The sequence below is a fragment of the Bombina bombina genome, chromosome 11 (genome assembly GCF_027579735.1).
Source record: "Bombina bombina isolate aBomBom1 chromosome 11, aBomBom1.pri, whole genome shotgun sequence".
In the NCBI taxonomy this organism is placed as follows: domain Eukaryota; kingdom Metazoa; phylum Chordata; class Amphibia; order Anura; family Bombinatoridae; genus Bombina; species Bombina bombina.
This window is the reverse complement of record NC_069509.1, coordinates 170,238,397-170,253,651: the sequence shown is the minus strand read 5'-3', so window position 1 is coordinate 170,253,651 and position 15,255 is coordinate 170,238,397. Positions and strand designations below refer to the sequence as shown.

Here is a 15,255-nt window from a genome sequence, read left to right as displayed (position 1 = left end):
ATAAAGACCTGTCTTAGAAAATGACAGGGTGGGCCGTGGACTCATCATATCGTAAAAGAAATAAATTTATCAGGTAAGCATAAATTTCCTTTTCTTTTACAAGATATGACGAGTCCACGGATTTCATCCTTACTTATGGGATACAATACCAAAGCTATAGGACACGGATGAAAGGGAGGGACAAGATAGGAACCTAAACGGAAGGCACCACTGCTTGAAGAACCTTTCTCCCAAAAACAGCCTCGGACGAGGCAAAAGTATAAAATTTGGAAAATTTGGAAAAAGTTGCAGCCTTGCAAGTCTGTTCAACAGAAGCATCATTTTTAAATGCCCATGAGGAAGCCACAGCCCTAGTCGAATGAGCTGAAATTCTTTCAGGAGGCTGCTGTCCAGCAGTCTCATATGCAAAACGGATGATACTCTTCAGCCAGAAAGAGAGAGAGGTAGCCGTAGCTTTCTGACCCCTACGTTTCCCAGAAAAGACAACAAATAATGAAGATGATTGACGAAATTCCTTAGTCGCCTGTAAGTAAAACTTCAGGGCACGGAACAATGTCCAAGTTATGTAACAGACGCTCCTTCTTTGAAGAAGAATTAGGACACAATGAAGGAACAATAATTTCCTGATTAATATTTTTGCTGGAAACAACCTTAGGAAGAAAACCAGGTTTGGTACGTAACACTACCTAATCAGAATGAAAAATAAGGTAAGGAGAATCACATTGTAATGCCGAAAGCTCAGAAACTCTGCGAGCAGAAGAAATAGCAACCAAAAATAAAACTTTCCAAGATAACAACTTAATATCTATGGAATGCATAGGTTCGAACGGAAGCCCTTGAAGAACTTTAAGAACTAAATTCAAACTCCAAGGAGGAGCAATAGGTCTAAACACAGGCCTGATTCTAGTCAGAGCCTGACAAAAAGATTGAACATCTGGAATATCTGCCACGTTTGTGTAACAAAATAGATAAAGCAGAAATCTGTCCCTTTAAGGAACTTGTTGATAACCCTTTCTCCAATCCTTCTTGGAGAAAAGATAAAATCCTAGGAATCCTAATCTTACTCCATGAGTAGCCCTTGGATTTGCACCAATAAAGATATTTACGCCATATCTTATGGTAAATCTTCCTAGTAACAGGCTTACGTGCCTGGATCAAGGTATCAATGACCGAATCAGAGAAACCTCGCTTAGATAAAATCAAGCGTTCAATCTCCAAGCAGTCAGTTGCAGTCAAACTAGATTCGGATGATGGAAGGGTCCCTGAATGAGAAGGTCCTGCCTCAATGGAAGCTTCCACGGTGAGGACATGTCCACCAGATCGGCATACCAAGTCCTGCGAGGCCATGCAGGAGCGATGAGAATCACAGAGACCCTCTCCTGTTTGATCCGAGCAATCACCCGGGGAAGGAGAGCAAACAGTGGAAACACATAAGCTAGGTTGAACGACCAAGGCACTGCCAAGGCATCTATCAGTTTGACCTGAGGATCCCTGGACCTGGATCCGTATCTTGGGAGCTTGGCATTCTGACGAGATGCCATAGGATCCAGCTCCGGTCTGCCCCATCTGAGAATCAGGGTGGCAAAGACCTCCGGATGGAGTTCCCATTCCCCCTGGATGAAACGTCTGTCTGCTCAAAAAATCCACTTCCCAGTTGTCCACTCCTGGGATGTAGATTGCTGACAGATAACAAGAGTGAGCCTCCGCCCCCGAATTATCTTGGATACGTCTGTCATCGCTAAGGAACTCCTTGTTCCTCCATGATCATTGATGTAAGCCACAGTCGTGATGTTGTCTGACTGAAATCGGATGAATTTGGCAGAAGCCAACTGAGGCCAAGCCTGCAGCGCATTGAATATTGCTCTCAACTCCAGAATATTGATTGGAAGTAGAGACTCCGACCAAGTCCACACAACCTGAGCTTTCAGGGAATTCCAGACTGCTCCCCATCCTAGTAGACTGGCGTCTACTCCACTGATGGCCGAGGATTGGACTGAAGGGATCGGCATGTATTCAGAATCTTTAACTTTCTGACTTCCGTCAAAAAGATTTTCATGGATATAGAGTCTATTGGAGTTCCCAGGAAAGGAACCCTTGTCTGTGGAATTAGTGAACTCTTTTCTAGATTCACCTTCCACCCGTGAGTCCTTAGAAAGGATAGAACAATGTCAGTATGAGACTTTGTCAGCTGATAAGACGATGCCTGGATCACAATATCATCCAGATAAGGCGCCACTACAATGCCCCACGGTCTGAGAACCGCCAGCAGAGACCCTAGAACTTTCGTGAAGATCCTGGGTGCCGTGGCCAGCCCGAAAGGAAGGGCCACAAATTGAAAATGTTTGTCTAGAAAAGCAAACCTCAGGAACTGGTGATGATCTCTGTGGATAGGAATATGAAGATATGCATCCTTTAAGTGGATGGTAGTCATATATTGACCCACCTGGATCAATGGAAGAATTGTCCGAATAGTCTCCATCTTGAAGGATGGAACTCTGAGAAACTTGTTTAGACTCTTGAGATCTAAAATGGGTCGGAACGTTCCCTCTTTTTTTGGAACCACAAAAAGATTTTAGTAAAGCCCCTGTTCCTGTATTGGAATGGGACAAATTACTCCCATAATGGAGAGGTCTTTTACACAACGTCAGAACGCCTCTCTTTTTATCTGGTCTACAGACAATCGTGAAAGAAGAAACCTTACCCTTGGGAAGGAATTTTTGAACTCCAACTGATACCCTTGAGACACAATTTCTAGTGTCCATGGATCCTGAACGTCTCTTATCCAAGCCTGGACAAAGAGAGAAAGTCTGCCCCCTACTAGATCCGATCCCGGATCGGGGGCCGCCCCTTCATGCTGTCTTGGGAGTAGCAGCGGGCTTCTTGGGTTGTTTACCCTTGTTCCAAGCCTGGTTGGGTCTCCAGGTGTCTTTGGCTTGAGAATAGTTCCCTTCCTGATTAGCGGCAGAGGAATGGGGGACTCCTTTGAAATTACGAAAGGAAGAAAATTACTCTGTCATCCCCTTTGCTTAGATGTTTTGTCTTGAGGGAGGAGATGATGATTTCTTTCAAATCAGGCCTGAATAGGGTCTTTCCCTTGAAAAGAATAGCCAAAAGCATGGATTTAGAGGACACATCCGCAGACCAAGATTTTAACTATAAAGCTCTTCGTGCTAAGATGGAGAATCCCGAGCTCTTAGCAGCTAACTTGGTTAGCTTCAGCGCCTTAATTCTGTCCTGTATTTCCTCTAAAGAGGTCTCAGTTCTAAGAGATTCTTCTAGAGCGTCAAACCAAAAAGCAGCCACAGTCGTGACTGTTACAATGCAGGCCGCCGGTTGCAATAAAAACCCCTGATGAATATAGAGTTTTTTGAGAAGACCCTCCAACTTCTTATCCATGGGGTCTTTGAAAGCACAACTGTCCTCGACAGGAATAGTTGTACGCTTCGCCAGGGTAGAAATAGCTCCCTCCACCTTAGGGACCGTCTGCCAAGAGTCCCGAACAGTGTCAGTTATAGGGTACATTTTCTTAAAAATAGGGGAAGGGGAGAACGGGATACCCGATCTTTTCCATTCCCTAGCAATAATCTCAGAAATTCTCGTAGGAACCAGAAAAACATCGGAATAAGAAGGGATCTCTAAGTATTTTTCCATTTTACTCAATTTCTCTGGTGGGACCACAATAGAGTCACAGTCATCCAGAGTCACCAAAACCTCTCGCAGTAAAAGACGGAGGTGTTCAAGTTTAAATCTGAAGGACATGACGTCCGAATCTGTGGGGGTAATGCACTGCCTGTGTCAGACAGTTCCCCCTCAGGCAGGGCCTCCCTACCCCCCAATTCAGAGCCCTGGGAAGGTATATCGGAGATAGCCAATAAAGCATCAGAAGTCGCAGGGGCCACATGGGCCTCTGACCTGCTGCGTTTGCCTTGTAACACTGGCAACTTCAGACATCCCAAGTCTCCCGGAAATCAATTGAACTCTCCCGGAAGGCAGCTGTAAGCCTGTAACCCAAGTCAAGTGGTAATATATTTATTAATTTCTTCAGCTAACAGAGCGTGCATAGCGATTTTTTGTGTGATAATTATCTGACAACACAAACAAATCTAGAAACTGTTTTTGACAATATCAAATCAAACTAACCGGTTAGGGACCACAACGAACCATACCCCAATCAAATGTTTTAAAGAATATTGTAAGAATTTTTAGAGATTTTTAAGAGGAGAGTTTAGGAATTGTTATGTTAATTTTTTGTCTTTTATGAACCAAGATTGTTACCTATTATAATTGTATACTTTTTACATGGATCCATGTTTTTAACTGTATGTTTTAATCATATGTTTTAATCAATTGTATGAGAAATAAATTTGTATATATTTCAATGCAGCATTCCGGAATACATTCCTACACATATGAGAATTAATCATATTTGAAATATAAACCTACACGGTATTTCCCAAACCCATTTCCCATAGCCTTTAATTAGGCGCTTTCTGATATACAACCAACATATCTTTAACACAAACAAATCGTTATGCATGCTCTCTGTTACTAGGCTGAGAGTACTCTCACTGTGCGTGTGGCTGTGCGATCTACATTTTCGTGATTGGCTGCTTCATTCACTGGTCCACTTCCTGTGTTGCTGTGGTAACCACCCGGTAGTTAGTGACGTCATAGGATTGAAGTAAGTGGCCTGGGACACATGTCAGATCATGTTGTGACTTTTTATTGTTATGACTATGTTGTTGTACACATATTAATTAATTTTCATACTAGATTCCCTTCCTCCCTCTTTACTTCACATTACAACGTATCATCTCAAATCTCTCTCATACATTCTTCCTCCCTTTAGCTGTATGTCTGTGTGAGTGTCTGTTTCTTTGTATGCCTGTGTGAGTGTGTCTAGGTTACTTTGTATGTCTGTGTAAAGTAGGATAATTCATTGGTTACAAAACGTTAACCAAATGGGGGGAAACTTATCATAAATACACCAATAAAAACTGTATTAAAGTCGATCATATGAAAATCGGCTGCATAACAGAAGCAGGCAGGAAAAAATAACAGTCACAAGTAGCTGAGCACGAGTATAACTTACATAAAACAATTAATTGTATGTTCTTTATAGGACAGAGGTCATTCAGGTCTATAGTGAAGTGAGGGTTCGAATGGTGACAAGTGCCTGTGTAGTAAGATTATTTGTGACCCTATAGAAAATATATGTAAATAAGAACTGTGTTTAAAATGTTCCTATCATTCATATGAAAAAGCAGCATTTAAACTTGCTGTAAATATTTTTGCTTGAAGTAAAAGCTTTTTAAAGGGAGTTTAAAGTGATGTTATAAATGCATGATATATAATAAAATGTCATGTTTTGGGGGGGGGGTGCAGTAGCTCGTGAAGCCACCTCCCTGAAATGAGTTTTTGCAGGTTGGGATGCCTGCAACTTAGATAAAACTTCTGTAAGAGTGGATGACATAACTGCAGCTATATCCTGCAGAGTGAATGAAGTGGACGCGGTTGAGGAACACGGCGTCACTTGGGCGGGCGTTAAAGGTTGTGACGCTTGGGGAGAAAGCTGCGTCATACCCTGAGTCTCATCAGTCTGAGAATCATCCTTAGACATACTTGTATTAAAGAAAATGTGTTCTTTACATTGTAAGGCCCTCTCAGTACATGAGGGACAAAAAGGAATAGGGGGTTCCACATTGGCATCTAAACACATAGAACATGTACTTTCCTGAAGTTCAGCCATGACAAACAAACCAGCAATAGCAATATTGATCGTCTTTTACTCAATTAAAATTAATTTTGAAGCCAAACCTTATAGAATTTTTTTTAAAAAAAAACAAGCGTACTGTGTCTTTAAAAAATAAAACCGCAATAATTTTTCTGCTCCACAACAAAACTATGCAACAATAGGGAGCACTATAAAACGTTCAGTAAATTTTACTCTGTATACCCAGTTTAGCTATGCATAAGGGTTTAACAAACTTTTGTTACTTTTACTCTGTATACCCAGTTTAGCTATGCATAAGGGTTTAACAAACCTTTGGCACTTGCACCTCGCCACAGCACTGTTGTGGCGCCTACCTGCCCCCACAAGACACTGAATATTCTGTGAGCGGCGCTCCCAAAGCTGTTTGTGAAAGTTACATTCACAAACTGACTTAGGCCACACCGGAGCCCAGAGACCTGCAGCCGATCGAGGATCCGGATGACAACTGCGCGGCTAAGCGCACGAAGCTAGGCCCCGCCCATCGTGGGCGTAAATCAATTCCCCAGCAAGGAAACCGCATGGAAAGAAAAAATGTCGGTTTAACACATAAACTATAATAAAGAGAACCGCCAATGTGCCCCTCAAATAAACATACACCCCCCTGTCTCATAAGTTCCACAGATAACGTTAGAACCCTTGGGGAACAATCCGCAATCTCCCAGCGTCAGCCCACAACATAGTATACCCACTCGGTGAAGCACACATCAGTTTACTGAAAAAATAAACACAGTTGATAGCACCCAACAGAGAGGGGAATCCCAGGCACACCATCTCCTGATCTCTGTGCATACTGCTTACCCCTCCCCGGTATAGGGAATAAATGTCAGTCTGTTCTGATATGTCTCAGTTTCCCCAGAAGCAAATGACTGCACATACCTCAATGCGGAGCGCAGCCTGATGTGGTCCCACACAATGAAGATGCTCTTTACACCACCTTCAGCCGATCTGTGGGAACAAGCAGGGTCTTAGATAATGTTTGCTAAGACCATCATCATCAGGGCAGCAAATAATAAGGGAGTCACTGAATGAAGATTTCTCTGGTTGCTGTGTACCCTGAGAAAAATAGTACTCACTGGTACCATTTAAAATAAAAAACTCTTGATTGAAGAAACTAAACTAACACCTCACTTTACCTCTTCCTATCACTAACACAGGCAAAGAGAATGACTGGGGTGGGAGGGAAGGGAGGAGCTATATATACAGCTCTGCTGTGGTGCTCTTTGCCTCCTCCTGCTGACCAGGAGGCGATATTCCATAAGTAAGGATGAAATCCGTAGACTCGTCATATCTTGTAAAATAAATTTTTTTTTAGTTGATTCTATTTGACGGTGAAATGGTGGCATGAAATATACTAAAATGGGCCTAGATCAATATTTTGGGTTGTTTACTACACTACAGCTAAAATTAACCCTACAAGCTCCCTACAAGCTACCTAATCAACCCCTTCACTGCTGGGCATAATACACGTGTAGTGCGCAGTGGCATTTAGCGGCCTTCTAATTACTTAAAAGCAACGCCAAAGCCATAAATGTCTGCTATTTCTGAGCAAAGGGGATTCCAGAGAAGCATTTACAACCATTTGTGCCATAATTGCACAAGCTGTTTGTAAATAATTTCAGTGAGAAACCTAAAGTTTGTGAAAAAGTTGGGCCTAGATCAAAACTTTGGGTTGTCTACTTAAAAATATATACATGTGAAGGGTTATTCAGGGATTCCTGATATATATCAGTGTTACAATGGCTAATTTGAAAAAAAAAAAATGGTTTGGAAATAGCAAAGTGAATAATTATATCTTTAAAAAGTCAATTTAATGGCGAGAAAAACGGTATATAATATGTGTGGGTACTGTAAATGAGTAAGAGGAAAATTACAGCTAAACACAAACACAAAAATGTAAAAATAGCCCTGGTCCCTAACGGTAAGAAAATTGAAAAATGGTCTGGTCACTGGTCAGTAAGGGATTAAAGGGATATGAAACCCAATTTCGTTTCTTTCATGATTCAGACAGAGAATACAATTTTAAACAATTTTCTAATTTACTTCTATTATCTAATGTGCTTCATTCTTTAGATATCCTTTGTTGAAGAAATAGCAATGATAAAGAAGTACAATTGATAACCGAAGTAAATTGAGGTAAATTTTCAGTTGTTGAAATCATGAAAGTTTAATTTTTACTTCCATGCCTTTAAGATCACTGCAGACCTTTGATGAACAACGGTAACAGAAGTCAGTGTGTTACACCGGGGTTTTCTAGGTCTGGTGAGTGCAAGTGAGCGCTGACCTGTGATTGGCTGCATTTACCAGACCCACTTGTAAAAATGTATTAAAGGGACATAAAATCCAAAAATGTTCTTTTATGATTAAGGTAACACATACACTTGACTTCTATTATCAAATTTGCTTAATTCTCTTGGTATCATTTGTTGAAGGTGCAGCAATGCACCACTGGTTTCTAACTGTACACATGGGTGAGCCAATGACAATCGGTATATATATGCAGCCACCAATCAGCAGCTGGAACCTAGGTTATTTGCTGCTCCTGAGCTTACCTAGATTAACCTTTCAACAAAGGATAACAAGAGAAGGAAGCAAATTAAATAATAGAAGTAAATTTGAAAGTTATTTAAAATTGTATGCTCTACCTAAATCACGAATATCTAATTATGACTTTACTGTCCCTTGAAGCTTGCCCATGCAAACATCTAGGGGCTTACAAAAACTCATAGAGGCCCATTTATCAAGCTCCAAATGGAGCTTGAGGGCCCGTGTTTCTGGCGAGTCTTCAGACTCGCCAGAAACGCAAGTTATGGAGCAGCGGTCTAAAGACCGCTGCTCCATAACCCTGTCCGCCTGCTCTGATGAGGACAGAGATCGCCACAATTCAACCCGATCGAGTACGATTGGGTTGATTGACACCCCCCTGCTGGCTGCTGATGCAATGCTGAATATGGAGGGCGTATTGCTCTTCCGCATTTAGCGATGTCTGTCGGACCTGATCCGCACTGCCGGATCAGGTCCAACAGACCTTTGATAAATAAGCCTCATAGTATGAGCATGATTTGGTTGTGTCCTAATACAACATATTAAAATCAAGTAGAAAGATTTTCAAATACAGAAACTTACCAGACACTGGGTTACTTTGTTCAGAATAATGTTCTTCTTGTGCGTATTAATGATCAGATAATCAATATTGGTCTTTCTGAGACTTTTTAACAAGGATCCGCAAGAGAAAGCTGGATATGACGTAAAATAAGTGGAACTGAAATTTTAAAGGCACAAATGCATTAGTACTTAATAGCTTAAAAAAAATAAATTATATATTGTTATTTATATATACACACATTATAGTAATGTAAAAAAAAATATATATATTTTTGACTAATCTGAACAGACATTTTATTATATATTAGAGCCATTAGGGTTGATTTATCAAGTGTCGGGCCGTCATGATCCACTGTAGCAAATCATGTCCACCCGACATTGATAAATGCAGACAGCATACGCTGTCGGCATTTATCATTGCACAAGGATTTCTAGTGAACTGCTTGTGCAATGCTGCCCCCTGCACATTCGCGGACAATCGGCCGCTAGCAGTGGGGTGTCAGTCATCTCGATCGTATCCGATCGTGATGATTTCAGTCCGCCACCTCTGAGGTGGAGGATGAGTTAAGGAGCAGCGGGCTTACGACCGCTGCTTCTTAACTTAAAGGGACAGTCAAGTCCAAAAAAACTTTCATAAATCAGATAGGGCGTGTAATTTTAAACAACTTTCCAATTTACTTTTATCAACAATTTTGCTTTGTTCTCTTGGTATTCTTAGTTGAAAGCTAAATCTAAGAGGTTCATATGCTAATTTCTTAGACCTTCAAGGCTGCCTCTAATCTAAATGCATTTTGACAGTTTTTCACCACTAGAGGGCATTAGTCCATGTGTTTCATATAGATAACATTGAGCTCATACACGTGAATTTACCATGGAGACAGTGCTAAAATGCAAGTCTGTCAAAAGAACTGAAATAAGGGGCCAGTCTGCAGAGGCTTAGATACAAGGTAATAACAGAGGTAAAACGTGTATAATTATAACTGTGTTGGTTATGCAATACTGGGGAATGGGTAATTAAGGGATTATCTAGCTTTTAAAACAACAAAAATTCTGGTGTTGACTGTCCCTTTAAGTTTCAGGTGGACCTGAAACTTTGGGGGTAGATTGCAGCATCCGCTGCTTAATAAATCTACCCCTTTATGTAAAAAATGAATGTTTCTGTGTAAATAAAACCAGCCAGTCTTTCTTAACCAGTAAAGCTGTAGCAATAACCAGTAAAGCTGTAGCAAGAATTCCCTCATTGCCTCTATTAGCCAATAAGTAGTAATGCAGCAATTTTAGCTGTGCACAAGGATGAATTTCCTTCTAATTTTAATTTTAAAGGGGCACTCTACCCCAAAACTTTAATGTTTAAAAAGATAGATAACACCTTTACTACCCATTCCCCAGTTATGCTTTTCTAATCTATGCACATCATCACCACTAAGCTCTATCCTATGCCTCAGGTATGTCTCACGCGTTTCGCCCATGTGGTATTTGAGTGACCTAGGTGGCAGATGATTTACTTATTTGCAACGCAATAGCTGATCAAATATACCCTATTCTTTTGCCTAGACATGAACTGAGTGATGCGTTCAGATTTCCAATTTCCATAAATATAATATAACAAAAATAATTTGTAAAAACTCTTTGAAGATCCAAACTTACGGCAGAACTGATAGCAGGAATGGAGGAATTGTTGCTCTGGAAACTCTCCAATATTTCCAAGCCAGGCAGTTAATCTAAAATATCAAATAATATATTGGTGCCAGCATTAAATAACAAGTGCAAACATCAGGGATAGGCACAGACAAAGGCTGTGGCGGACATTTTCCAAAGTACTAACCTTAGTGAAGGACACCAAGGTACATTTTAATTTAAAACATTATTTTATAGTGCTTGGTGTTATTATACTGATGCAGATACCACTGACCTTATAACCAGCCCTCCTCTCGCTATACCCATGAGCAAGTGTTACTTCTGTGTCTTTGTATAGTGCTGGGTGCTATTATACTGATGCAGATACCACTGACCCTATAACCAGCCCTCCTCTGGCTATACCCATGAGCCAGTGTCACTACTGTGTCATTATATAGCGCAGGGTGTTATTATACTGATGCAGATACCACTGACCCTATAACCAGACCTTGTCTGGCTATACCCATGTGCCAGTGTCACTATTGTGTCATTATATAGTGCTGGGTGTTATTATACTGATGCAGATACCCTGAGCGAATCTAGATTGAAAGTAAGAAGGCGCCAGACATAGGGTAATATTGTTACAATCTGCAAACACGCTCAAGTAACATATAGATGGAATACTTACAAACGAAACGGCACCAAATCGTGCCTAATGAGACAGACCGGGACCTCAACCGTCGCCCGGAAGACCAACCAATGGCATGCACCAAACTCCCGCAGTCACGTGAATGTTGTAGCCAATCACCGTTTCTTTGGGCTCACACACCTTCCTTGCAGACGTCCGATTCAAAGAATAGGATCACAGTGTAGACAAACCAGGTGTCCCATACACTGCGGTTTCAAGATATTGATTGGTAACAGTGCTAGAGTGAAAGTAAAACCCACTCCAAACGAGGTACACTAAAAACAATTTATTTAAAATGTTTTAAAATCAGCAACGCGTTTCTCGACCATGCAAGGTCGTTTCATCAGGCTTAAATACACAGTATGGTATTCCCGCTGCTTATGTACCTCTTCTAACCAATCACAACATCTAAAGCCTCACACACCTTTAAGGAGGGCGGATATGTTATTCTCAATGAGCACGTTTATTTCAGACCACATTGGAAATCATGCTATTATACTTAACTTTGCATTATATCATAACAATGCTAATGTACATCCTCTACATATTTGAATTTTATTTTGATCTTATGTTATTTCATTTCATTATACTATCTTGCGTGACTATTTCTCTTTGAATATTTCATTAATTATTATTATTCTATTTCCTCTATCATGAACTATATACTATTAAAAGGGGCTCTATATATAATACATCTACAGTATATTCCAATGTAATCTCAATAGAAATGTGCCCAAATTTTACCTTAGTCTCAATAATTATGTCAATATCTTATGTAAAATACACACATTCTGACATTATGCTATATAGCGTTTCAAAATAACATATAATGGTTATGGATTTATTTCTTATGGTTTTATGATATAGTTATTAAGTGTCATAAAATTATGTATCAATAAAATCAATTATTATGTTTTCTAAACCATTTGACCAAAAAGACATATTTGTTCATAATTTGCATATTAATGCTTATGTATTTGACCATCAATTGATATAGGGTAATTGTTCTTAACTGGTATCATAATAGAGCTGGCTATGGTTTAATTGACCAAAAAGACTTATTGTCTTTATCTCATAATACACTCCTATTTATGTCTTTGTATTGATTATTGTTCTCTATATGTAATAATGTATTTACTTTGTTTATTCAATGGTTTGATTATTTAATTTTGTTGATTAATTAAAGGCTGCAAGGTCAATATTCAAGTTAAGGCCTAATGGATGTAAGAAATTTTCAGGCAATTGGTTACCGATGATTTAGATCAGATTCCAAAGAGTTTAAATAAAAAGAACAACCTATATTGGAATGAGAAACAGGCCCTTCAGTCTTTAAAAAATGATAAGTCTATCGTCATAAGACAAGCCGATAAAGGCGGGGGAACTGTCATTCAAGATCTGACAGACTATTTAAAAGAGGCAAATAGAATCCTGGATGACAAGAATTATTACATTAAATTGTCATTTGATCCAACCAATAAATACTTGGCCACATTGGGGGATATAGTAGAGTGTGCCTATAAAGAAGGTATAGTAAATAAAAAAGAAAAAAATTATTTAATTCCAACCGAACCTAACAAAGCCTTTTATTACCATCTCCCCAAGTTGCATAAAGACTCCAAATGTCCACCCGGTCGCCCGATAATCTCGGGAATAGGGAGTTTAACAGACAATGCTTCATCTTACGTTGACTTCTTTTTACAGAAGTACGTAATAGGTCTAACCTCCTATATACGAGACTCATCGGACTTGATCAGTAAACTTGAAAAAATTAACATCACTTGTGACCTAATTTGGATCACATGTGATGTACAAGCCCTTTATTCTAACATCCCACATACAATGGGTATCCAAGCTATTTCTGAAGTTCTAGAGACAGACATGTATCTACCAGATACCCAAAAAGAATTCATTTTATCATTAATTTCGTTTATTTTACACCATAATTATTTTATTTTTCAAGATGAATACTATCTTCAGGTTAGAGGAACGGCCATGGGTACCAGGTTCGCCCCTAGTTATGCCAATTTATACATGGGATCTTTCGAACAACAGTATATATATGACCCAAACTTTGGGGCGAACCTGGTATACTATGGCCGTTTTATAGATGATTTGATTATCGTCTGGAAAGGCGACAAATTATCAGCAGAAAACTTCGTAAAGCATCTAAATAATAACAATAGAGGCTTAAAATTCACTAGTACAATAGATGATAGTGGTGTGGTTTTCTTGGACCTATCAATACGTTTCGATAACAACAAAATTATTACCAGCACACACTTTAAGCAAGTTGACTGTAATAGTTACTTAGACTATAGGAGCAATCACCATCACCCATGGAAGGTAAATGTACCCTACGGGCAGTTCAAACGAATCCGTAGAAATTGCAGTAACATAACGGATTATGAGTCCCAGAGCCAAATCCTCAAAAAAAGATTTAGAGAAAAAAGGTATCCAGAATATATCATTAATAGTGGATATGAAAGAGCTAAAAATGATGACAGAAATTTATATTTCTCAAAAAATTCTAATAGATCTCAAGAGAGCCGAGAAAATCAAGTCATGTTTATTACAGAATATAATTGCAATCATGATATGATAAAAAGAAGTATAGATAAACATTGGAAAATCCTCAAGAAGGATCCTATATTAGGTCAGTTACTTGACACAAAACCAACAGTAGTCTTTAAAAAGGCACCAAACCTAAAAAGGATTTTAGCACCCAGCAAAATTGTTAAAAATAAGATCAAAATCATGCAAAATAAAAATAATGGAGAAAGACCGAATCAATTTGGAAATAAAAATATCAGTGAACGACTAAGAAAAGGGAGTTTTAAATGTAATAATAAGAAATGTAAGATGTGCGATCATATTACTAATAATGTAAACACATTTCAATCAAATGTCACCTCGAAAACATATAGAATGAATAGTCGAATGACATGTGCATCTAACTATATAATTTACATGTTAACTTGTATTTGTGGACATCAATATATAGGTCGCACTTGCAGACGCCTAAGTGTAAGATGGTCCGAACACTTTCGTAATGTTAAAAAGAATTATAAATTACATAGTGTATCCAGACACTGTAATGCAAAACATGACGGAAATCCATGCTGTTTAAAAATAACTCCAATAGAACATATCCCTAAATCTGATCTTTACAACCGTTTTTTCAGATTAAGACAAAGAGAGACCTTTTGGATTTATAGGTTACAAACCTTACATCCATTAGGCCTTAACTTGAATATTGACCTTGCAGCCTTTAATTAATCAACAAAATTAAATAATCAAACCATTGAATAAACAAAGTAAATACATTATTACATATAGAGAACAATAATCAATACAAAGACATAAATAGGAGTGTATTATGAGATAAAGACAATAAGTCTTTTTGGTCAATTAAACCATAGCCAGCTCTATTATGATACCAGTTAAGAACAATTACCCTATATCAATTGATGGTCAAATACATAAGCATTAATATGCAAATTATGAACAAATATGTCTTTTTGGTCAAATGGTTTAGAAAACATAATAATTGATTTTATTGATACATAATTTTATGACACTTAATAACTATATCATAAAACCATAAGAAATAAATCCATAACCATTATATGTTATTTTGAAACGCTATATAGCATAATGTCAGAATGTGTGTATTTTACATAAGATATTGACATAATTATTGAGACTAAGGTAAAATTTGGGCACATTTCTATTGAGATTACATTGGAATATACTGTAGATGTATTATATATAGAGCCCCTTTTAATAGTATATAGTTCATGATAGAGGAAATAGAATAATAATAATTAATGAAATATTCAAAGAGAAATAGTCACGCAAGATAGTATAATGAAATGAAATAACATAAGATCAAAATAAAATTCAAATATGTAGAGGATGTATATTAGCATTGTTATGATATAATGCAAAGTTAAGTATAATAGCATGATTTCCAATGTGGTCTGAAATAAACGTGCTCATTGAGAATAACATATCCGCCCTCCTTAAAGGTGTGTGAGGCTTTAGATGTTGTGATTGGTTAGAAGAGGTACATAAG

At 38.5% G+C, this 15,255-nt stretch overlaps 1 protein-coding gene across 1 annotated transcript in view; it reads right to left on the bottom strand.

Moving 5' to 3' along the window:
* The window catches only part of OTOA (otoancorin), a 132,696-nt gene that overhangs the window by 49,696 nt on the left and 67,745 nt on the right, over window positions 1-15,255 (bottom strand). Inside the window, exons 17-18 of the mRNA XM_053694260.1 lie at window positions 10,523-10,596; window positions 8,897-9,032 (exon numbers count right to left, since the gene is read on the bottom strand). Of these exons, the coding sequence (XP_053550235.1) occupies window positions 8,897-9,032; window positions 10,523-10,596 (210 nt within the window). The remainder of the gene's footprint in view (window positions 1-8,896; window positions 9,033-10,522; window positions 10,597-15,255) is intronic.